Genomic DNA, 25159 nt, shown 5'->3' with positions numbered 1-25159 from the left:
CACCATCTCCCCTCTGGGGAATCCCCAGCGCCATCTTAAGGGCTGCTCCATTTATTTATTAGCTCAAGTGAAGGGTGTTAGATAAGCCCTCTGAGGAGGGAGGGATTGAGTGAACACCTGTGTTGACTTCAGCAGCAGAACTTTAAGTTCCAGTCTACTGTTACACTACTGATACAGCTTTATCACATTCCTCAGCTAGCTGGCTCATTAGTGTGCAAAAGGCTACACAGCTAACAAAAAGCAATTACTCACACATTATATACGTTATAATCAATAATCTAGATCCATAATAGTGGGACTGTAGACAGAACAACCTCTCAACCAATAAAACATTGGAAAACAATAATGTTAACAATAAAAATGTCTGAGTTCTCTTTGAATGCTCTTTTAATGCATTTGAAATCATCAGATTCGTCCATTCATATGGGTTCAGAGCACAACCCACATTACACACAAATCCACAAAACTTCTACAAAGAAACTTTAAATAAACCCTTAAGAGAAATTAGGTGCCATCATATAGTTTAAAAGCATTTTATCATTTTCCATAATCTTCCATCAAAATATAGTGACAAAAGGGCGATCATAAAAAATCTTAGCCAGCTGACAATCTATAAATCCGCAATTACACTTTAGCCATGTTTACCTGCAGCCTAATAATCTGTTAATAATCTGACTAATAGCTCAATCGGAATAGAACACTTCCATATATACGCCTCAGTCGGAATAGGCTAGTCTGATTGAGGCCATTTGGAAAACAACTTCTGTCCAATTGAATGGGGTGGGTAATCCTGTAAATAAGCAGTTAAATAGAAGAATAATAACTGTGTAAACACCTGTATCCGATTACATTCCCAGTTGTAAAGTTTCATTTTTAGATCATTTATGAAACACACTGTTTTTCCTTTCGATATATATTTTATAGGAAATTATATTCCATAAAAGCCAGTGGCTGTTGGGTAAGACGGTGACCCCACGAACCAACTGGAATTCGATTCCCTGGCCAGGCAAATGTGCTAAGCTACACCAATTATACCCCTTGGCAAAACTCCTGACGCTACATTGGCCTCCATCTGTACAATTACTGAGACTTATAAGTCATTCTGGAAAAGCACATCTGCCATAAATTTAAATGTTAATGTTGTCCCATCTTTTTCAAAGCGTTCTAAGCTGCCTGACAGTGCCTTGAGGCCTGCAGTTTCAAAAGTCAGATTTAAGATTAAGAGACCCTTATTAGTCCCACAACGGAGAAATTTCACCTCCACAATTAACCCATCCATGAAGTGAAACACCACTTACACACTAGTGAATACACACACACTAGGGGGTAGTGAGCACACTTGCCCGGAGCGGTGGGCAGCCCTAGCCGCAGCGCCCGGGGAGCAGTTGGGGGTTGGGCGTCAAGGTCGAGGACACCTCAGTTATGTACTGTCGGCTCTGGGGATCGAACCGGTGACCTTCCGGTCACAGGGCTGGTTCCTTAATCTCCAGCCCTCAACTGTCCCACAGACTTCATACTCATCCAAAGACGTGTATGCAGCAGTGATGCAGGTGGGCCAGAACAGTTCAGCAGTTCGCTGCAATAAATAAACATGCTGGTTAGGTGGTTAAAGAGAAGCCTTCTTCCATTTGGGTTCATCACAGACATGTGTTTTAGAATCTCCTGCCTTCTCCCCTCAGCAATTGTCCTATTAGCTTTTTCGGCTTAGTCAGAGGCATTAGGTTCATTATAGACCGAGTGCTACTGAAAGTGCAGTGATATGCGCCAACATGTTTGCATTTGTTTTGTTTTCTCTCCGTCTTTCTCTCTCTCTCTCTCTCTCTCTCTCTCTCTTTTTCTCCCTCTCTTCCTCCCACACGCAGTTAAAGGAGAGAGCATAGCGTTCCCAGTAGCTGACATAAAACAGACACCAGGGATGTCCAATCACAGCACTCCCTGTCCGTTACCATGGTCACGGGAGCTCCAATAAGAGGTCTTTTTAGGTCACCATGCTCTGCAACCTTTTGGGCCCTGTATGTCTTGCAATTGTAGAAAAATTGGTTTCTTTCATTTGCAGTCAAAACAGCCATTAAGTACAAGTTCTTCATTTTTCAGGACATATTGCTGAGGAGATTAGATATAAATAATCCAGTTGCTTAAGAACAGAGAAAGTGGGGAAAATAAGAGTTTCCAAAACTGTTAAAAATAATAATAATAATAATAATCACAATATATAGAAGGAATGGGACCCCTAACAACCATACAAGATTTGATAAGCCGCCAAGAGGCGTTTGTGTAATTTACTGTTAAATATATATTTTTCTTGACCCTGAAAAGTGACTAATGTGCATTTAATTATGCTTTAAACCAGAAATGAAATAAATGAATCCCTAACTTATTATTATTAAATAAATGATCTCTAACCTTTAAGCAGTAGTGTACGTTTTAATTTGAAGCAAGTAATGTACTTTGTTTGGCTGCCTGACTCCAAGATAATACTACACAATTTATTGGGATATATTTTGAATTTTTAATCTATTGTTTTTATTCTTTTGTGCCCCATTAGACAAGTTGTCTTCTCGGATGAGTTTTCTGGCTTCATAGTCAGCCATATTAGCCTGAGCTCAAAGAATATGTTTCATATTGTACCCTGTACTCGGCCTGCAGCTGGGCCTGAAGTGTAAAGATGTTCAGTCTGTATTTCTTAATGAAATGATTGCAATCTGTCATTAGAGTAAGTGTCCTCTAACCTGCTCTCATAAGCCTTCATCAGCTGATTGCTGAGAGCACGTTTTAGGCACAAGGTATCACACTGTCCATCCTTCCCTATATGGAAGTAAACCAGCAACAACTATGTAGCCATATGAGACAATGTCAACTGTTCAGAAGACATAAAGAAACTTGCTGTGTAGCATGTCCTGCTGTTAAAGTGTTAAAACCATTCACTTGGCCTATACAGTTCATATATGGAAACTGAGCTGCCTAATTCGAATTAATCATGGTAGTGATGTCACAACCATTAAGAATGTATGTACAACCACCCATTCACTTTAGCTCTGCCCATTTACATTGAAGTGATACAGAGTGTCCTTAGTTCATACAGTCTGTAGTAGAGTAGCATAGTGGAAAGTGAGGGAAGATGATTAAACGTTGTGCTGTTCATGGCTGTCAGGAGGCAACAGCATTTCTTTAACTTTCCAAAGGATCTGAACTAACACACCTGAGGATATTAGTCTGAAATTAAAAAAAGGGAGTTACAAAAATAATAATTTTTTTAAGTTAAAAAGTCATTCAGAGTGGTTTGATGTGAAATGTGGTGTTCTACAGACATTTGCCAAGTCAGAATTGCTCACAGGTGTTCATAGGAACCAGGCATCTGAAGCTTTTATGGTCTCTTAAAGCTGCCTCACACATGAAATGGTTACAAATATGTTGGTTAATGTCTATAGCCTTTGTTGTGTTTTATTTATTTGTTTGTTTATTTTTTTATTTTATTTAAACGGAGAGGTTCGTGCAGGCACTTTGAAGCAGAATAGTCCACAAAGAAAATTGTGTTTTCATATTTCTAACCGCTTTACCCTTAGCAACACACATGGAAACATGTAGGTTCACTCAGTGTTATGCATAATAAAATGAAATGGCTACATTTGCATTGTAGACATCAATGGTTTGAATTATGCAAAATTGTAAAATATCTGTGGACTTCCCCTTCCCTACTTTAGGGAATGTACTCTATTAATTTGAAAGGAAATTTGTAATTTACTCTTTCAGTCCGGAGTGCTTTTTTAAAATGAGATCAGAGATCATTTACATATATCATATATGTCTGTAACCTAGTCAGCCTGTTTAAGCCATAAAGAAGGTTTGGAAAATGGCCATATAAAACAGAATAACAGCTCTTTTTGGTACATAAACCATAAACCCACACGCATGTTGTAAGTAGACTAAAGATTTTTTTATTTTTATTTTTATTTAAACTCTACAGTATTGGCCCTGGTGTGGCCTACGTGTTGTGAATACAGCACTTGCATTGTGAGTTCTCTGCTGGAAGTAAGTTGTGTGTTGCATTTTTGTTTTGAAACTACAGAAAAAGTTCTGAGGCCTGTGCGCTGACTTACTGTGCTGTTTCTCTCTGCAGGTGGACGAGGATGTGGCTTTGGATCAAGCGGTGAAATTCTGTCAGATTCAGATGGCATCAGCACAAAGACAGGTAACACAAACAAACGCATGCAGACGCATTCAAATGAGCGAGGAAATAACATCTATGGGTGTTTTTCCCCACTGCAATGCAAATCCTTCACTCAGACATTATTTTACGGTCACATTGAGCCCGTTGTTCAGTCTGAATGTCCTCAGTGTGCTTTCGTTTTTTCTAGACTTCTCTGGAACACTTTTTGGATGGCTTATTAGCAGTGATATAAGAGTGTATGGATGCATTGTGATGCCTCATTCTGAAGGTGTCTGAATTGAGCCATGTAGCTTTGCAAATCACTGATGGATTCAATCCATCATGGTTCAAGTTGATCCGTTTAAATGTCTTAAAATGAGCCACCTACACCTTTTTAAGATGCACAAAAGTAAGGAAAATTCTGAGACTTTCTTTTAGCATCATTTTTCATGTGTATTCCACGTCCACGTCAGTCTAAATATATTGTCTGGCTTCAGAACATTCTGTAGCAGCAAAAGGCTGCCCTTACTTACTGACTTACTTAATTACTTACTTGCTTATTTATTTATGCTTGCATGTCGTTGTCAGTGCTATTAAACTGTTGAAGTCGTGCTGCAGCCTTCCGTGTGTGGACTACTTAAACAAGAGTTTAAATTATTTTGATGTTGTGGTTAAAATAACAATAATAATAATAATACTAAAAGCTGCAGTAACAGGTGCCTGTAGGCTGACTTCAAAGTAATCTTTAGTCATTTTATTGTTTTAACATGAAGTAATTTATAGGCTGTAAATGTGTGATTTATTAACCACTTATTGACCAGGGGATATTTTGTTTTTTCCATCTGAATTTACACGACCAAATCGTAAGGCAAATTATTCAGTAACTGCATGAAACAAATGTAGATTTTTATTTTATTGTATTTTTTACATTTTATTTTATAAAATGCTATATGCTTACAATTTACTGCCGAAAGCCAAAAATCTCTTAGTTTTATTTTATAAAAATACATTTTACAGAGCAGATCACTGAAGAGACGCTATCTGTTTATAGTTTATAGCCCTGATTTGTGGAAAAATGGGTCGACTTTCAGTAGAAAAAAAAACTTGAGTTCAGTTTCTTTTATTATAAAGGTTTAAAATGACCACCATCTGTTTGCCTGGAAAGAAGAGTTACAGCCTCATACGACGGCCACCTTTTCACTGTAGCTATCGAAATATGAAATTTATGAAGAATATGACGAAGTGCATTTTGGAAGCACCGGTGGTCCCAAGGAGTTGAAAAGGTTAGATGTTCATTTTTAACAGATGTAAGCCGGCTTCTGTGTGGTGTTAGCACATACCCTGCTGTGCTGGCATGGTCGTTGGAGGAAGGAGGCGCAGAAAGGAGGAGCCTCTCAGTCGGTTTCAAACAGTTGTTTTTCATTCTTATTGTTAATCTTTAGTCATCATGAAATCTTTTCAAGTGGTGTAAAGAAAACCAAATTAACGCACACAAAGCTCGAATACAATCGAATTTTTTTTTTATGAAACTCCTGTGAAGAGAAGAGGAAGTAGTTGTCTATGAGGAAGTCATCCAGAAAAGAGTAGAAAACATTTAGTTTACACTCACTGTCCGTCTTGCTGTTCTAGGCAAATGCAGTTTGTCATTAGCTTGGGAATTAAGAGGCAACAGTCCAGTTCACTTATTAATATCAGACACTTTTTCTATGATGTTTTTATTTGTTTTAAAGCTCTGAGTTTAAGGTAGTACACGAGGTGTCGGACAGCACATCATCAGTTTGATTTTAGTTACACAGAAAGCGAGCAAATGCTTCTTCAAGTGCCTCCGGAAGTAAGAAACTCCTTTCTCAGAGTGTTATACCAGTTTACTGACATGCCAGTCTACGCAGGATTTCTGTGGCTCGTTTTGGAAGGTAAAAGCCACTGGAATCTTTACCGATGCATAAGGATGACTGACAGCACATTCAGGTGGAACTAAAATCACACCAATGAAAAGTTCCTTTAGCCCAACTCTCTATGTAAAACTAGTCCCATCTAAAGAGGGCACATGTGGTCGTTTTTCTAAATTTGGTCTCTTTTTATTTGGACAGTCCCCTGTAGTCCTCTGTGGATTATCTTCAGATGTTCAAATTGTTAACAAACCCCTCTTGAAACTCAGTTCAGTTGATTCTGAACAGTGATGGGGTTAGGGTTGGGTTTAGGTTTTGGGTTGAGGTTGAGGTTAAATTTAGGGTTAGGATTAGAGGCAGGTTTAGAGGAAATTTGGGTCAGTTTAATAGATATTTAGTTTAATTTAAGAGTTATTTAAGTATGTTCAAAGCATCTATGGTGGGACTATCCAAGTGTTATTTTTCTTTTCTTTTAGCTGGTGTGACCCCGGCTGCAGACACTGGGTAACAGCCTGTTCTCCTAAAAAAAAAAAATTAGTTCAATTTGGACTCTCAGCTGAAACTCTACAAATCAGCTGCTGGGTCTGTTTGAAGCCCTGTTACTTGTTTTGATGTGTGTTTTCTCTGTAAAATTGGATCTCCTCATGAAATGCTGGATGAGCAGGTGTCTCTCTCTCAAAGACAGACAGACAGACAGACAGACAGACAGACAGACAGACAGACAGACAGACAGACAGACAGACAGACAGACAGACCTCCCTTCCGCAGGCTGTCTGTCCCTGATGGAATGTCGTATGCTCCTTCTTTCTCCTCATTGCTCTCCTTTCAATTTCAGCCTCTACGTCTGTATTGTTCTCCTTTTTGATTATTCTTTCATCCTCTGTCTGTCCGTCTCTCTCTCTCTCTCTCTCTCTCTCTCTCTCTCTCTCTCTCTCTCTCTCTCTCTCTCTCTCTCTCTCTCTCTCTCTCTCTCTCTCTCTCTCTCTCTCTCTCTCGCCTTTGTATGTTTTCTCTTTGGATTAGTGGTTCATAAGCATGTGGCAGCCTGTCAGCACAGCTACTGGAGCCACCTCACTCACTCACTCTGTCATTCACTCACACTCATTCAGACTCACACTCATTCACTCACACTCATTCACTCACTGTCATTCACTCACTCACTCTCATTCACTCACTCACTTTCACTGTCACTCTCTCACACTCACTCTCATTCACTCACTCTCAGTCATCTCTCTCTCACTCTCACTCACTCACTCTGTCAGTCATTCACACTCTCACTCACACTCACTCACTCACTTTCACTTTCACTCACTGTCACTCACTCACTCACTCTCACTCTAATTCACTCACTCACACTCACTCTCTCATTCACTCATTCACTCACTTACTCTCTCATTCCCTCACTCTCACTCACTTTTTGGTCTTCTATTTCTTGCTTTTTTACACTCATTTATTTTCTGTCTCCCTCCCTCTCTCTCTTTCTGACTCTCACACACCACACATTTCACTCACTCACTCGTCTCTCTTTCTGACTCCCTCTCTGTCTCTTTCACCCTGTCCTTTTCTCTCTCTAGCTCTCTCGCTTCTGCTCTCAATTTTTTCTCTCTCTTCCTCTCTTTCTATCTTTCCCTCTTTCTTGTTCTCTTTTCTGTATATTTCTTTATCTCATTCTTTTTACCTTCATTGTCTTGCACTCGTTCTTTTTCTTGATCTCTCTCACTCTATCTGTCTGGCTTTCTTTCTTTCTTCTTCTCTCTTTCCTCCATTTTTCTCTCACTCTCTTTTTCTACATTTTTTTTTCTCTCTCTCCTCTTCCTCTCTCTCTTTTCCTACACCCATTTCTCTCTGTCTCTCTCTCCCTTGTTTTTCTCTTCTTGTGCTTATTCTCTTTCACAGTCTTTCTCTCTTCTGTTCTTGCAGCCATGAATCAGATCTTTCCAATATGAGTGTGTGATGCGATAAATATGCCAGGATTATAAATATTTAAATACTTTCCTCAATCTGAATAATGTGTATAAATATGTATGGATTATAAGGCATGCTTTTTGTGTGTGTGTGTGTGTGTGTGTGTGTGTGTGTGTGGGGATAGATTTCGTACATACTGTCATGGTGTGTGTAGTGTTGTTTGTTGCTATGACCGTGATGAAGCTACAGAAATGCAGTTCTAATTCTTTCTCATTGATGTGAACTTTACTGACAGTTGATGAAGAGCATCATGTTTGTTCTGGCAGTGCTGCAGCGCTGCAGCGCTTCCACAGAATCTCTTTATTTACTCGATTCAGCAGCAGACGACCGTGTGTGTGTGTGTGTGTGTTTATGCAACAGGTGCTTTGCCTTTCTTCTCTGCCTCCTTTTGAGTGTGTGAAGAAGAAAGTCGAACAGGAAGTGCGGCTGCCGGTGGGAAGCGTGGGTTTAGGGGCGGTTTGACTGAAAGAGAGAGTGAGTGGGTGCAGGCTCATCACAAATGTTTCTCTGTGTCAGTGCGGAATGCACAATTTACCATGGAAGGGTTTTTTTGTTGTTGTTTTTGTTTTTCGTGTCACTTTATTGTTGTCAATGTCAGTATTGGGGCCTGTGCTGATATTAAAGGACCCTGTTGATATTGATGTAGACAGATGCTGACAGATGTTAACTGGGTATTTCAACACACTGAACGTGGTTATTACAGCTGTACAGTAGGGAAGTACAAACGCATCGATTGAGTTTGATGCAGTGTGAAGGTGGCAGTTCCGCTGCATCAATTTTAAAGTGTTCTGATTAAATTAAATGGATTATGATAATATTCAGCTAATTATATGCTCATTTTATTTGTCCAAAATGAAATTTGCAGCCTATTATGAGTTTTGTAATTGTATGCTAGGTATTTTCACACATCTGCAATTCATCTTTAGCTTGCCTTTGGTTTTACTAATCTGGTTTAACGCTGCTGTAATGTATTTTGCTGTTATTCTCGTGGTGAGATGTGAACTTTCAGCTATATAGCTGTAGGTCTGCATGTTCATGGACTGTATATGCAAAAGTTTTGGTCCCCCTGGACAAATGTATATGTGTATATATGTATGTATGTGTGTATAATATAAATATGTAAAGTAATATTTTAATATATAGATATATATTTAGAGTGATTTGTTAAATGCCGCACTGATTGTGCTTTTGTGCTGTTAGTTACATTAACATCTTTGAAGGCACTTTCATCCTTAATTTTTCCATTTCTGTGATCCCATACTTGCAATGGTATTGAAGAATTGCGTAATACTTAGAATATTTAAAAAAAAAACAAAACAACAATATCTCATAACTTCTTTCAATTCCACTGCCCCTTTCCACCAAAACAGAAGCAATGATATCTAACCCGCTCCAACTTTGCTGTAAGCCCCAGTTTTAACATCAGAGGCAATATAATTAAAACTCACGTCTCTTCCTCTCCCATAAACATAATCATTGCGTCTGTTGACGTACAGCGCCCAGCCCCTTTAAGCCTTTTTAAATCCTCATCTCCATAATTGCTGGGGCCTATTGAGTCTCCCTCGATCCGTTCTCTTTCCCGCTTTCTATTAGTCAGTAGTTTTCTCTCTCTTTGTTGCTGTGATGAATGCAAGCAGGCCCACAGGACTTCTGTCTTCCTCAGGTACGCTGTGTTTCCAGATGGGCCGGCTGGTTGAAGGGGGGAGGTAGTCTGTGGAGCGGGGGAGGCTTTGTTTGTCTGCGTGTTTGTTGAACCAAAAGTGTTCACATTTGAGTCAGCGAGTGCTTTCAAGAAAAATAAGAAAGAGGAGAAAGGAGAGCAAATGGAGGGAGTGGGGTATGGAGGATGCTAAACAAGAATATTTGAAGATTTATAAGAAAGACAATGTACCGAGTACTCTCCCCTGAGGAACCCCTATACCCAAGAAGTCTGTTTTGTCTCTCTTTGTTTGTCTCTCTGTCACTCTTTTTTTCTCATTTTGTCCTACCCTCTTCTAAATGGTTGTTGACCTGTTTGTACCCCTCTTCAACAAATTTAGCCTTATGCACTGAACTGAAGCGTGCGTTTTTTTTTTTTTGTTTGTTTTTTTTCCCCCATGGCGCATTTGCAGACAGTAATTTAACTGTGGGTTATCAATTAAGATTATATTGGATTCTGCTTCTTCTTGTGTGTTCATATTGGCTCCTCTTTCTTGTCGCTCCAGTCTTTCTTTGCATGCGAAATTGAATCATATCTATCATATAAATCAGAATCTCAATCTTTTTTTAAGTACAAGAAAACAAATATTGTAGCAGAAAATGACACAGAAGCCTCAACAACTTTATGTAACAATTTTTATTGTGCTTTATATAGTGTTTATTTTCATAGGGTCGTATGTTTTTTTCAGCAGTGGATATATCATGTACACTTGCATTATAAGTGCCAGGAATATGTATAAATATTCACAAGCACAGATGAGTATATCCATCACAGTTCAGGCTCTAACATGGTGATGTAAATGTAAACATGAAAACACAGATGCGAAATTTCTACTCTTCATATGTTTCAGCACTTTCTACCTTTTTGTGTCTCCATAGTAACAGGCCTGCACTGTTAGTGAACTCACAGTTTAACTTAACACTGGACTACATCTAACTCCAACACATCTAAATTTTATGATCACTGCCTTGAATGCTAAGCTTCTCCTTTAGGTAGACCTGTCTTAAGTAACTGTCTGCTTTTATGACTGTCCTATAAAGCAGATTCTGTGTCAAGAACTGTTATGTGGGACTCCCGTAGCCCACTAGTGGCTGCAAATGAGCACAGCTGTTGTGTAACTGGTGTCCTTCAGATAGCCTGTGGATTTCAGTGCCCACATGCATGCTTTAATTTGTGTTGACTCCTTCCATAGGGAAGGTTTCGTAATATGTCATAAGGCTGGATATGGACAGAGTGCTAATATAGAGATTGACTTACTACAAGTTGTATATGCAATATGCCTTACGTACATTCAAAATGCCCTAGTTAGTCCATAATGGTACATGGTAAAGTATTGGCCTGCATTATTTTGTTCAAACTAATTTGTGTTCATTAAAACATTCACATGTTGTGAGAATGAATAATTAGTCAAACTACCAAATTACCAAATTAGTTCCAACTGTGGTCCCACAGTAAAAAAAAAAAAAAAGAGAGAGAGAGAGAGAGAGAGAGAGAGATAGATAAACAATTCAGATCTATTTATATCCAAGGTATTGACTGAGATGGTTTGTGTGTATATTTAGCTTATTACTATCATTTATAGGGTACTTGCTATTGGGAGGAGTCTGTACCAAACCCTAAGCCCTAAAATTCAACCTGTCAAAATAATGATCTTTTAATTTTTAAAATGAACTTGAAAGATGTAGATTTATCAAAAGTTAAATAAAAAAAACACAATTCAAAAAAATTTTTCGTCACTCAAACACAGAGTTTAATCCATAGGCGGAGTCTTATTTTAGCCACACCCCTGCATTTTAGAGCAAGAAGTGAGACTGCATCCCTGTCCCATCATGGCCACATGGTAAGCAGTTAGATCCCATTGTTTTGAAGTAAATGTGTCCCAAAGTCTGAAAATATGTGTGTAATATTAAGAATTGTCACCACCGAAACACGTTTTTCTGCAGTTAAGTAAACATTTTTGTGTTTTTATAAGAATACTATGATTTTATGGGTGTACGACTGTTCAAAGCCGTGTTTGCTAGTTATGTACTGGCTAACATTTTAGAGTTGTGCTGAGAATTAACTAAAATTGTAACTTCCGAAACATTTGGCATTTGGATTGTTTTAGTGTTTTAGTAGTAATTACTGGTAATGGTAACATGACACTGTTACATTACTAAACAAAATCGGTCATGAAGAAAAACTTGTTTTCTAGCTGCCTGCATACTTGCTAATAGCGCTAAAATTATAGCTTCTGTTAGCTAACGTTAACTTGGGGAACTCAAAGTGAAGATTATAAAATAGAGATGAACACGTTGGAATATTTTTCAGCTTTACGTTCCGCTTATTGGTACTAGTCCAGTGCCCTACTGCTAAGCGATTGTATCCTCATCTGGAACAGTAAGAAATGAAAGAACCATAAGAGAAATAATACTTTTCAGAGAACGTTTCTGGTTTCTTCCATTGTTGGACTTATGATAGTGTTGAGAGGGCAGGGGAGCAGCATTCAGTACTGTATAGGCAAGTGGTTCAGTCAGTCAGTCAGTGATTGAGTGATGGACATTGATATCACAGAAGGCATCAATGTGCAAATGAACCTCTAACAAATCAATGTTTCTGCTACCAGCTTATGAGAGTTAATGTCCATCACTGAATTGTTGCAAAGGCAATAATGACACATTCTTCTTATTATCTGAATCAATAAAGAAGAAGCCTTTCTGAGCTGTTTCTGTTATCCAGTATGATAAATTTGGTAATCGGATTTAAACATTCAACAAGTGTTTAAGCTATTTGCTTGCACTTATTCGCTCTTTTGCCCTTTTAACGTTATTCTGTCGTCTTCCCTGAAATGATGAGCACTCGGCTCTGAACCTCACGCTTCCATTCGCTGGTCAGTGAGCAATACTTGGACTGTAGGGAGGAAAAAAAAAAGTGCGTGGTCGTTTGATCAGCTATTGGCTGTGTTCGGCCAGGTTGCCTTGGCAACGGCCGATCCTGTTGTTGTGAGGTTTGTTTGTGGAGCTCTGAGTGTGTCCCTGAGTGGTCCTCTAAAGACACACAGACACACACACACTTTCTCTCTTCCTCACACACACCCTCTCTCAGAGCCGTGCTGATTCGGTCGCTCAGTGCGTTTGTCGTTTGTGAGAATGAGGGTGACACTCGTGTTTTGCTGAGTCGGTGTATACAGGACAAGACAAAGGCGGGTCATACAGGTAGGCCTCCCATCGTGAGCTGATTGGTCAGTTTAAGTTGAAAGTTTAAGCTGAACTTATGCTGGCTGCTTTGATTTTGCTTTCAGTGGTGATGTCTGCATTGAGAAATTGTTGACTTGGGCAGACTTTGGGAGTAAGAAATCACTTCCAGTGGTTTAGAGAGAAACTGAACTTTTTGGTGGATATTCTGTCAGTTAGACTTAAGTTCAAGGCGTAATCTTCTCTCCAAATGCTGTTATTTTCAGTTTATATTGTGCTAATTAAAGAAGTAATTTGGATTGGTCAGTAGTTCTGCTAGCTGTCGAAATAACACAGTATTCCCATACACCAGTCGATCATCTGAGGCATTTTTCATGTCTGCTTCTTTAGTTTTGTGCTGGAATTATCAGACTAACGTAGCTAAATCTTCACTCACTTCTGAAACCACATTGAAATTTGTTCCTGCTTTTTTGACCACCTGATCTAATCTGAGTACTATAATGTTGAATATTGTCCAGCTTTAGATGTTTGTGAATTTAAGTGATATCTTGGGCAGTTAATTAATATTGCAGTGTTAGTTATAATGTGCCATTCAGGACTGATGCGTTCTGGTTTGTGTAATTTTAAATTGTCATTTGATTTAAATTTGTCTAAAATTGGCTTATAATCAAATTTTGATTGACCTTTCTGGTCATTTGGCTTCAGTATTCTGCAATGGCATCACTTCATTTTTTATATATGTATAATGGTATATACTTTAAACTGACAGCTTTTTATTGTTTTTTTCTAACTACTTATGTAAAATGACCATTTTGTAGTATTGTGAATACAGATAGGCAAGCTCCAATTTTGAGCATGGTGTTTCTGTTAATGTCGCAGTGGTTTCACAGTCACAAGTGAAAAAGATGACAGGAGTGTCTTTTGTATGTTCTTCAGGTGGTATGTTGCTTTGTGACTGGAAGCCTAAAAAACACATGCTCACGTTTCACATCCCAGTGTTTAGACAAAACATAGAGTACATTTTTTTCCACTGTAACATACTTCCACACTGCAGACAGGTCTCTGTTAACTTCTGAAGCCTAACCTTATTTCTGCAAGGTGTAGATGATGTCAGTTATGACATTGGTGTAAGTGCCTGAATCAGGCTTTATGTACTCGAGCAATAAAAATATTCATTGATATCTGTGAGTTCAACTGTGCATGTACATCACTCAAATCTGAGAAGCAAGAGGTAGCAGCGTTTAGCCTTCTGAAAAACAAAAGAATAAGAAACATTCAACTAAAAAAAACTACAAATGCGTAATGTCAGTCATTGTAAGAGACTGCAAATCGACAGCAACACAAAATGGTTTATCTCCATATTGATCCAAGGAAGGACAGTGCTTTTAACTCTTTGCAAAGGTAAAAAGGCCAAATTAACAGTAGGGAATTAAAGCTGCAGGAACCTGAAATACTGCATATTTTCCACACACGTGTGTTTCATGCATGAGTTCCCTAGTAATGCAGGGTTGCCAGATAATGCGGTTTTGCCAAAAATACTGCTTAGTCTGAGGTGATGGAAATTACACTTTTACATGGTGTGTTGCCTGTCTGGACAACTTTCAACATGAACTGCAGCCACAGAAAAAGGTTTGAAAATGATAATGAGTCGTCTTATGAATGTAGATTGATCCTAGTTTTAAATAAGTAGCAACCTGTTATGTTTTTGAGAGGGTTATGTTTCTATCATTGTTGAGGCACCGTACAGGGTGCAACCTCAGTACCTTTAGTTTGGGAACACTGTTGTGTTTGAAAAATGGACTAAAGTGCATTGCATGGTAAAAACATTAGTAGTGAATTGTGTGTGTCCTTTTGTCCAGGTCAGCCATTGATCCATTTGTTTTTCCTTTATGACTGTGTTCACTGTGTTTACATCCCTTTAATTGTATGCCACATGAAATGGCATTATCTCTTCTCTTTTTCCTTTTCCAGAATTCCAGTGATGCCCCCACAACTCCAAAGTTCAACAAAGAGCAGCGAGACATCTTCTTCCCTGCTTCCTTCTCCACTCCATGCCTGCACGCACACACACACACCCTACCCTCCCAGGAACATGAAACCAAACTAAATAAGCCTGCACGTCCAATTCACACACACTCTCATACACACTCACACACACATACTCCCAGCACGCCCACGCAGCTCTACTGCCAGCCCCCAGGCCAGCAGGACCACTCACAGTCCAGGACGACACACAGTCATCCGATAGTAGGCATGGCGTTCCTGCCCCACACAGGTAAGGCACCAAAACACACCTCAGTTCATAATCAATTTTATTATGCTTTCAATGGTTTTTACTATCTTACCTATCTGTGATCTTGTGCTCGTTCTGGGCTGTTTCATGAAACAGGAATTTTCAGCCATATAACTTAAGCCCAGCACTGAAATTTAGTCGCCCTCTCAACCACAAGTGTGTTCAATAAACCAAAACATGTTTGGTGTCTGATGTTTGCTTCTTTGGTTTTGCATTGGAGCTAAAGAATAATATAGTTTACAAAAAGGAAGCTTATACACCACCAATTAGCATCTTGCAAACTGCATACCTAAATCATCACACAATTTCCTGGAACCAGAGATGTTCCCAAGTCAGTTCATTCCAGTCCAAGTTCAGTCTCACAGTTCATGCCTAAGTGAATTCTCGACTCTCTGGGGCCCAAGCTGAGTCTTGAGTCTTTAGTAGAGAATTTTAGTTTAGTTAGTACTTGGCTGCAAGCATTACGTTTTACAAATATAAACCCTCACTTAAAACCTCTCAGGTTTGACAGTTCAAGTAATAAGCCTTTTTTATAGAAAAGACCCTCAAAGCTAGGTGCAGGATGTTTAAAGTAGAAGTCTGCACTGCCGTGGATTCCCACAGGACCCATCACCATATCCTGTGGCGTGGGACTATCTTTCAGTGTTGCAAGAGGGAGCTGCCGGGAATCCAGCCCACTCTAGGCGGGAGCAAGCCTTAGCATGCATGAAGAGATATCATGCAAATAATGAATAACCTAAATAAAGTTGAAAAAGCACTTAATCACAATATAACACACACTATAAAATGATAACTGGAAACAGTTAAAATGGATGAATTCATTCTAAAGAGTGAACGTGTGAACAACACACATTCCTCGTGGCTTACAGAGACGGCAGAGCCTTCTGTCTAACACGCATAGCTGCCAAACAAAACACCAAAAAGTATCTGTTCTGTGGTTTAATTCCTGCTTTGTGTTTACAGGGGATAAATGGTGTTTGGTGAAGTTACTTCACAGTGGGCCTGATGAGCATGACTGCCATGTTATTTCAGCAGAGAATAATGTATTTGTGAATAGACCAAGTCAAATATTGGGAGTCAGTTCGCCTTGACGAAACGGTGCAGGTGGGAGCGGACCAAAGCGTTTGGGTTGTAGGTGGGAGCAGGATTTTCTGCGGGAGTTGGCGGGAGCAGGCTGAAAAACTAGTTCCATGCAGACCTCTTGTTTAACGTAAAGAGGGAGAACAACTTCAAAAGGTCGCTCACATATGCAAGCCAGCGTAATGGCTAATCCAGCTACGTTTAAAGAAATGTGATCCATAACTTAGTAAAGATAATTAAGGCTATATTAACTACCACCTTCAGCTATATTGGCTGATGCACTAGCTATGATGCTTGCTATCCAATCTACAGACTAACCAACTGTTTCGAGTCGTTTTTCATCTTTGCTTCAGACAGCACATTTACATTGCATGTAGTGCTTTCCTAATGAAAAGCTTGAAGCCATTAGGAGCCGTAGCTAGCCTAAGCCGACTGCGACCTGCTCATTTACTGCGTTAAGGTGAGCAGTCCTAACTTATTCCGCTTGTGGTTTTTTTAATTGTAAGTCTCAAGTCATTTCGAGTCCAAGTCAAGTCACAAGACACTAAACATGAGATTCGAGTGATTTCAAGTCCCCAGCTCTGCCTCGGACTGTGCCGAGTTAAATCATTTTTAATAAACTTGCTTGTGTGGTAGCAGCCGGCTTGAAGCCTGAATTCTGCCTGTGCGTTTGTCTATTCTGTGTCACGAACCACATTAGCAAGTCTGTAGTTGTTAGCTAAGTTAGCCTTGTAGCTCCAATGCAAGGAAAAAAAACTATTTTGGGCACCAAACTTACTGATCGGCAAAATTTGGAGTAAATGGGGAAATTGTGTACAGTTGGCCAAACCTCTGTTTTAAATTACCCGTCTTACTGAGAAATCCTACTTTGTGAAATATTGCAGTGACTTGTGAAAGCTTATATAATGCGGTGTCATTCGCCTCTTTAGCCTGCAGTAAATTACGTTGACTTAGTTCAGCTGGAAGGACAATTTGTGTTGATTTGATTTTGATTTTCTGAGGTAATCACCGAGAGACCAGGAGAGGGCAGACCAGTGCACTGACTACAGCTGATGTAATTGCTGTTTGTCAGCCAAATTCATGAAGCAGTTTAGTCCTTCATTAGTGCTAATGCCGTGTGTTACTGTTTATTAGTTGCATTCGTTGTCATTTTATTCTTTTCCTAACAAAATCACAGTAGAGTAGGGCTTCTTAGGGCTTCATTGCCATGTTATTTGCTGGAAGGAATGTCCCACATTAGCGTCTCAACTAGTCTTACTGAAGTTTTCTCTATGTCTCTAATTATGGACTTTTCCATGTGCACATGCAAATGGTGAAAAGGTGTGTGTGTGTGAGGTTGAGTAGAGTCTCTCCCTGTCAGGCCATTGAGTTCTGAGTTCTACACTCAGTTGCTAGGGAAACAGAGATGGAGAGTTGGAGTAGAATATTGCATTAGCCGTGTGTGTGAGTATCCGTGATATACACTGCATACTGTGTGTGTGTGTGTGTGTGTGTGTGTGTGTGTGTGTGTGTGTGTGTGTGTGTGTGTGTGTGTGTGTGTGTGTGTGTGTGTGTCAAAAAGCGTCTAGAGCCCCGAGCAGCAAATCTATAACTTTATGAAGCATATTAGGTTTATAATTACTATCATTATATTTTAGCCATGTTAATCTTGACAGCAACCTTACTGGTTGAAATGCTTGTTGACAGTTTACTTTTTAATTTTTTTAAAACTACAATACTGCCTGCAATATGAGACCTCTATTCACTTTCCAGTCAAAACGATCATTAAGTTTGTTTTTCTGAGTAATTCATATAAAAAAATTAAAAAACAGAAATTTCAAAACCCAAGTTTAAAAATTTATCGGGAAAAAAAAGAAAATTCAGTGTAAAACTGTGTAGAGCACCGAAACTGTCCTCATCAGATAAACATTACTTAACAATGCTTTTAATTTGAGAGTGAGCTCCACTCTGTCCATCCTTCCACTGTGGAAATGGAGAAAACTCTGTAAATGGACAAAAAAAAGAAGCTGCTAGTGTTCTAGTGCATTGGCCTGACCACTCCAGAGTCCAGACCTCAACATGACTTCCAAGGCTGAATTCTGGAGGTGTGGAAAAACCTCCAGATTTCTTTGAAAAATTGAAAGCGAGTCTCCTTGAAAAGGCAAAATAAATACTGAGAATCTGATATTATACCTAGTTGTTGAGACTTCTGTGTAATTTTCTGTTAAATATATTTTCTGCTTTTTACCCCCGACACTGAAAAATGAATATCTTGTACTCAGTGGACATTTTGACTGGAATTGAAACAAGTCATAGGGTGGTCTCTGACCGTATTGTATGTTGGTAATAATAATTCACTGAATAGCTTTTCTGATAATATGAACTTTAACACATGCATCAACAATACCTGGTCTGCTGTGGTTTCTTTTAACCTCCTAAAAGTCCGGCGTCTGCACCCCAACCGCATTTTCAACACGGTGTTCTTCCACCAGTATACTCTAAACATAGCTCATTATGCTGCTGCCAAACAACTATGAACAAACAGAACTGTGTCATCAGTCATCATAACCTGATATTATTTCATAAAGCTTTTCATTTTTGTTACATAAAAAAATGAAAGTATCAAAACATGCCAGTGATGCTTTCCATTAGCATATCGATGCAGCTTCCTGTATTGTGTTGGCATCAATCCAGCTGTGCCACCTGTTCATTTTCCCACACTTAATACCACTTAAGGCAGATATACAAAAACATGGACACATGATGCATGTAAGACACTACAGGAACATGTTCTTTACTTTTATTATTGCAGTGAATCTTTTAGTAATTTTATTTTAATTTTAAAGCCTAACAGTAAATATTAATGCAGGGGGGGGCAGTTTAGCCTCTTTAGCTTGTCTGTTAGCCTAGTTGTTGAGAAAGTTGTCATTTCTTCAGTTTAAACAAAACTGGCTTCTTAATTCATTCATTTATTAATAGACTCAGTGGCACCTTTTAGTCGTTCGTCTTTCCACCTCGTCTTCAGCAGTGTATGTGGATTCCACAAGCACAAAGTACAGTTCCTGTAGTAACGTGCTGTATTAGGCATTAGTATTTACCACCTAGTGGTCACATTACAGCATAGCAACAGTGGAGATCTGGGTGTTGACACTGATGACTGTGTGTGTTTGTGTCTTTAGAGGACAGAGAAGCCCCCGCTCCTGAGGGTCTGGTGTACAGACAGCAGGAGTCTCACTTGTGTCAGCAGATGAAGATGGCCACAGTCTCGCACAGTCACGACACTCAGGAGTGGAGCAGCCATGAGACCGCCACCTGCTCCACACATTCCAGCACAGGTAGCCCCTCGTTTGTTTGCATAACTTTGTCTGGCCTCTTAACTCTGATCTGTAAGCCCTGAGCCATAGCTGTAGATTTGTGAAACTGTTGTTCTGCATCTCAGCAGAGAGTCTTGACCAGTCGAAACAGGGAGACTCCAGCCGGATCCGCTCCAGAATCCCCCCCAACATGCCTAAACTGCTCATCCCCTCCACTGCCACAAAATTCCCCCCAGAGATAACCGTCACACCTCCAACACCCACACTGCTCTCACCCAAAGGCAGCATCTCAGAGGAAACCAAACAGAAGCTCAAAGTAAGTCAGAAACAGCAGCTGTACACTACTGTTCCAAAGTTTGGAATCATTTTCATTAATATAAAACCAATTACAGACACGGTACTATGCAGAAGTCAGAGACCACCATGTATTTATTTAAGTTCCAGTCAAAATGGCCATTAAGTACCAGTTATTCATTTTTAAGTATCAGGATTTGTTAAGATCTGGAACACCAGCAGTTTCTTTGATTTCTGATTTGCAAATTTTTTTCAGATCTGAAGCAAAAGTGGAGCTTCATTTTCTCCTCTCTCTCAAAGATGGAAGCTTTAAGTGCTGTTTATCCGATATATATATACACACACACACACACACACACACACACACACACACATATATATTCAGATTCAGAATTCAGATTCAGATTCCTTTATTGATCCCAGGGGGAAATTGCAGTTGTTACAGTTGCAGCCATTTATGTAAAAATAAACACTTTACTAATAATTTAAAACAATATATAGAATGTGTATATATATATATGCAATATATATATATGTATATATATGTGTATGTATATATATATATGTATGTATATGCGCACTGAATTAAGTATTGATTGTAGTGTTTTTTATTGCACTGCTCTGTGTTCAATGTGTTCTCTCTCTGTATCTACAGTGACTTTTGTTTCTAGCAGTATCTGAGCTCAGGACCGTCTTTCTCTCTAACCTGTTGGTAACTAGCAAAGATACTTTCTCTAGACAGACAAATCACTTCTTGTAAGTCGCTCTGGATAAGAGCGTCTGCTAAATGCAGTAAAAGTAAACTGAAAGAAAAAAAAATGTGTGTGTATGTATGTATGTATGTATGTATGTATATATATATATATATATATATATATATATATATATATATATATATATATATATATATATATATATATATATATAATACGTTTTAATAAAGTGAATATTCAAAACTCCTCATATTTCAAAACCTCAAAGCATAGAACAAAAAATAATGTAAATGGATAATTACTGTGTATTTTTTTCATTTAATTGACCCTTAAAAATACTTTACAGTTGTCATTAATTCACATTTAAATTATTATTGACAGAAATAACAAAAATGTTAATATTGCAAGTGATTCCAAACTTTTAATGTGAAGTCTTTGTGTTGTACAATACCCAGTGTTGACTATATGTTGAGTTTTTATTGAAAATATGCAGAGTAATGCTGATCCTACTTTACTGCTGTTTGACTAATAACCTCTTTTTTCTCTCTCTCCCTCTTTTTTTTTGTTTTCCAGAATGTAATTCTGGCCTCTCAGTCAGCAGCTAATGTTAAGAAGGACACCCTGACCCAGCCGGCGCTGGAGGTGCAAGAGACGTCCAGCCAGGAGTCCTCACTGGACAGTGAGTCTGACGAAGAGGATGATTACATGGACATTTGAACTTGGAACTTTAACCTCTAGCCTCCAGGGGGCACCAAAGAGCCCTGGACAATCCCTAAAGCACCAGGAGGCAAACATCTTTCTTTCACTCTTTCTTTCTTTCTCTCTCTCGCTCTCTCTCTCATTCTTATACTTTCCTCTTGTTCATATGCTCATTCTTTTGTCTCGAAGCAATGGAATGTCCCAGTTCCGCTGCAGTGTTTGTGCACTTGGTCTCTTCGTCCTGCAGCAGTATGCACGTAATTCAGCAAAAGGGCTTTTCTCCCCAAACTTGTCTCGAACTTCAGCTAGCCATGGACTGTGGTTTTGATTTTGCTTTTTGTTGTGGATCAGCGATGCTGCAAAAGTGCCATTTTTTACTCCACTAGTCTCAGCAAAACTGCAGCTAAACAGCATTCTGTGGCAGAAACAGCAGCTTCTAAATGCCACTACAGGTGACTTTCTTTTACAAGTCCACAGAGGCTTTTATACCAGGGACCTATGCAGACAGTCTGTTTGATGCAACGCGTTCTAAAACACAGCCAGAGGGGCATTAGATCAACGGCGTGAGTATTTTTTCCCCCAGCGTTTGAAAGAAACTTTCATTTGGCTGCACTCAGTGTAAATGAAATTCGAGTTTACATGGCAAGCAAGGTGCTTAAACACAGACCCGTGCTGCAGTGGCGTATCAACCAAAAGCAGATCATTTTTCCCCTCTGAAGCCGTCAGCATGCAAGCACAGACGTTTTCAAGAATTGTGCATATGTGAGTTTTTCACGTGTTTGTGTGCGTGTTAAGGGTGGATATTGTGCTATCCACGGTGAAGCCCCTTGCTTTAAGCATGGCTGCCTTTTGCTTGTGTGACTGTCTGTGCTTTAGCAATCAGCCTCTCCAAGACTTTGTCCAGTCCAACCTGCTAACAACGGCATGAGTTTACAGTTTTCAGTAGTGTTGACAGATTTTTTAAACCACTTTCTAAACTGTTTGCCACAAACGTTTTGGTTACTTTTGGATAATGACTGAGTGTACATTGTGTTTGGAGGACAAAGTAAATGGCTTCTAAACCATATTTAGACCGGCAGGTTTCATAATGTTGGAACTTTTTTGGAATACTTTGGCAAAGTTCAAAACAATTGACCATTCCTGGCTCCGCCCACAAATGGGTTCATGCTTATTAAGCTTGGACAAGCTTTACACAACGTCGGCAGAAACGTCTTTCAGCCTAATGAGAAATTGTAGTTCCAGGTGGCATATCTGCACCGATGGGTGTCGGTATCGGGACTATATCAATGCTGGATCGGATGTCAGAAATGCAATAGCACAACAACATTAGCCTAACAGACCCTGCTGTAGGGAAGTGGAGTGCTCCAGTTGATTGAGTGTGATGGCTGGCTTTTAGATGCGTAGATCTTAAGCACTCAGTTTAAAAACGGTTCATTTTAGAGCTTAGTGGAATATATTGGATGAGTATTAGAAAAGCCCTGCGATGGACTCGCGGCCTGTCCAGGGTGTTTCCTGCCTTCTGCCCAGTAAGCGCTGGGATGGGCTCCAGCAATCCCCACGATCCAGGAGGATAAGAAACCTAGAAGATGGATGGATGGTACTGGGAAAGTAACATGTCACAGCTTATCAGAATCAGTTCATCAACAACCGAATTCACCACCATGCTGTGTTAGCTTGGTTACATTTTAAAATGAATGTGAATTGAAGAACACACTCCGCTACAGTTTCTATTAGGCTGAACAGGTTTTTACTAATGTTCTGTAAAGCCTGCCTAACTTCACAGCAGTTGCTACAAAAGAACAGGACTGTGGGTGCAGCGTGGACGGGTCAACCACTGGTATTCTGTTCAGAGAATTTTCTACTGAATCTGCTTTTCTTTGTATTACTCTGAGTCCTGTTCTGTCGTAGTCTGTAATGTTTTCTTTTGTACTCGTTGTTACTTGTATTATTACCTTTTGCAGGTTTTTGGGGATCATAGCTGAAAGGGAGAGAGCGTGAGAGAGTTATAAGCACGCAGGCTCATAGACCTGCCACCAGCATTGTGAAGAAGCGTGGGTTGACTTGTCTGTTGGTATATATATCGCACTTAAAATGGAAGGAGCTCCACCAGTTTTGTTATATGATCAGGCTTGTTGTGTCTAGCATCATACTAACATAAAATGGCTTTTTCATGGTCTTTTGTCCTTCAGACCGTAAGGAAAGGGAGGTAAACAGATTTATTTCTGATGATGAAAGGCTCACGGAATGGCGTTTATAGTGCCATGAAGCTGAGACGGGAAAAACTGATGCATTGAATTAACTTGATTCAAATGTAAACATTGTTTCCTGCTTGAATTAAAATATATTACAGTAACAGCTCAGTTATGCATCAGAATTACACATTACGTCCCTTCTTGCTGAAAGTTAGCGAATACTAAAAATTGTATCATTATGGGCATATAAAAATTTATTTACACTGTTTTTTTAAAAAAAATACCAGCGGCTCTTTAGAACGTGTGAACATTTCATGATAAATGGACCAAGAGAAATGGTCCACAGTTATTTCTGGTCCAGTACATTAACATACGTCAAGCCGTTAATAGTAGTGTTCATATTTGAAATGTTACATTTCCTTTGGTCCATATGTTCTCTGAGCTTGCTTGAGCACAATAATTGTCAATCAAATCAATCCAAATACGTAAATAAATAGTTTTATCTCTTAATTTATCATATTATTCAATTTGTTGATCGTACTGTAGTACTGATTTTGAACATAACAATAAAAAATCTAAATTTCTTTGGGTTGAAGTTTAAAATGTACTTAAGCCAAATGGTAACCGCTAAGGGTTCATCCAGGGTATAAATAAACAAAATGTTGCCAATTTTATGTTCATGTATCAGTCACAACATGCTTTAGTTGGTGGACGTGAATGGGTTAGTTATGAAAGATAAAGTCTATTCCTTTTCTTACAATAAAGGTCTTCTAATCTGGACCTTGAATCCGTTGTCCAGTCCTGGATTTTCTACTCTCCAGCAGTTTATTGATATGTTAATGTAACTGATTGGCTTCCTAGTGTCATACGTACCAGAGATTAGAAATCCAGGACGGAAACTGGATTCAACTGATTTGAAGACCTCTGTTGCCACTTGAAGTGCCAAAGTTTCATTACAGCAGTGTCAGTATTCTACTAATGTGTTGTGAGCATCTGAATCAAGTCAATTAATGAATGAACTTTTTCAGTGTAGCATGATACTGGACACAACTGTGGCGCTGATCGCTGGTGTGGTGACCTTCTGGCTGTAGATGCATTAAGTGCATGTCTGAGGAAGAACTGATTATATTTTTGGAGAAATTAATATGACACACTATGTGTTGTGCTGAATTAAGCTTGTGCTTTGCCTTCCCCACAGATCACTTGTGGAGATCATGTTGACCTCCTTTCCAAGCAGCTGAATGTTGTTTCTTTTTTTTCTACGTAACGTTTTGTACGAGTAGACGGATGAATAGCCTCCAGTATTTTTCTTGATCACTGTTTTCCGATGATGATTTTTTAGCTTGGGTTGACTGAAAAAAAAGGAAATGCAATGGACATTAGACATATGCGCCTGACCAAACTACCTGTAAACAGATAAAGATGTTTGTATTTTTCTCTGGATTTTTTTTGTATGGCTCTGCTGTGCTTGTACTGAGAATGTAACATGGTGGAGGAATGACCGAGGGTGTGGGCACTATTCTCAGCCTCTGTGGAGACAGGCCTTTTACTGTGCTCAGACTTGTTCTAACAGAGGGTTGATATTTTCTCTTACTTTCTGACTTGCTGCATTAAAAATGTCACAAAACCAAAAATAACACTTGATAACACTTTTTTTACCCTGGTTTCTGTGTTTTTCTTTTTTTTCCTTTAGGTCACTGGTTAGATGTATCCTACACTTAT

The 25159-nt window shown here is 39.1% G+C and overlaps 1 protein-coding gene across 6 annotated transcripts in view; it reads left to right on the top strand.

The window, feature by feature from the left end:
• The window catches only part of cabin1 (calcineurin binding protein 1), a 120627-nt gene extending 95532 nt beyond the window's left edge, over window positions 1-25095 (top strand). For 4 of the 6 annotated variants that reach the window (XM_037536208.1, XM_037536212.1, XM_037536211.1 and 1 more), the window contains 5 exons: window positions 4118-4189; window positions 14845-15148; window positions 19405-19560; window positions 19665-19855; window positions 21120-25095. In XM_037536208.1, the coding sequence (XP_037392105.1) occupies window positions 4118-4189; window positions 14845-15148; window positions 19405-19560; window positions 19665-19855; window positions 21120-21263 (867 nt within the window). In that variant the 3' untranslated portion in view covers window positions 21264-25095. The remainder of the gene's footprint in view (window positions 1-4117; window positions 4190-14844; window positions 15149-19404; window positions 19561-19664; window positions 19856-21119) is intronic. The other 2 variants (XM_037536213.1, XM_037536209.1) reach the window with 2 other exon arrangements.
• Window positions 25096-25159: the final 64 nt, after the last annotated feature.

Source organism: Pygocentrus nattereri, chromosome 29 (genome assembly GCF_015220715.1).
Source record: "Pygocentrus nattereri isolate fPygNat1 chromosome 29, fPygNat1.pri, whole genome shotgun sequence".
In the NCBI taxonomy this organism is placed as follows: Eukaryota; Metazoa; Chordata; class Actinopteri; order Characiformes; family Serrasalmidae; genus Pygocentrus; species Pygocentrus nattereri.
Note: the sequence above shows the minus strand (reverse complement) of the source record. Positions and strands in the feature narration are given on the sequence as shown.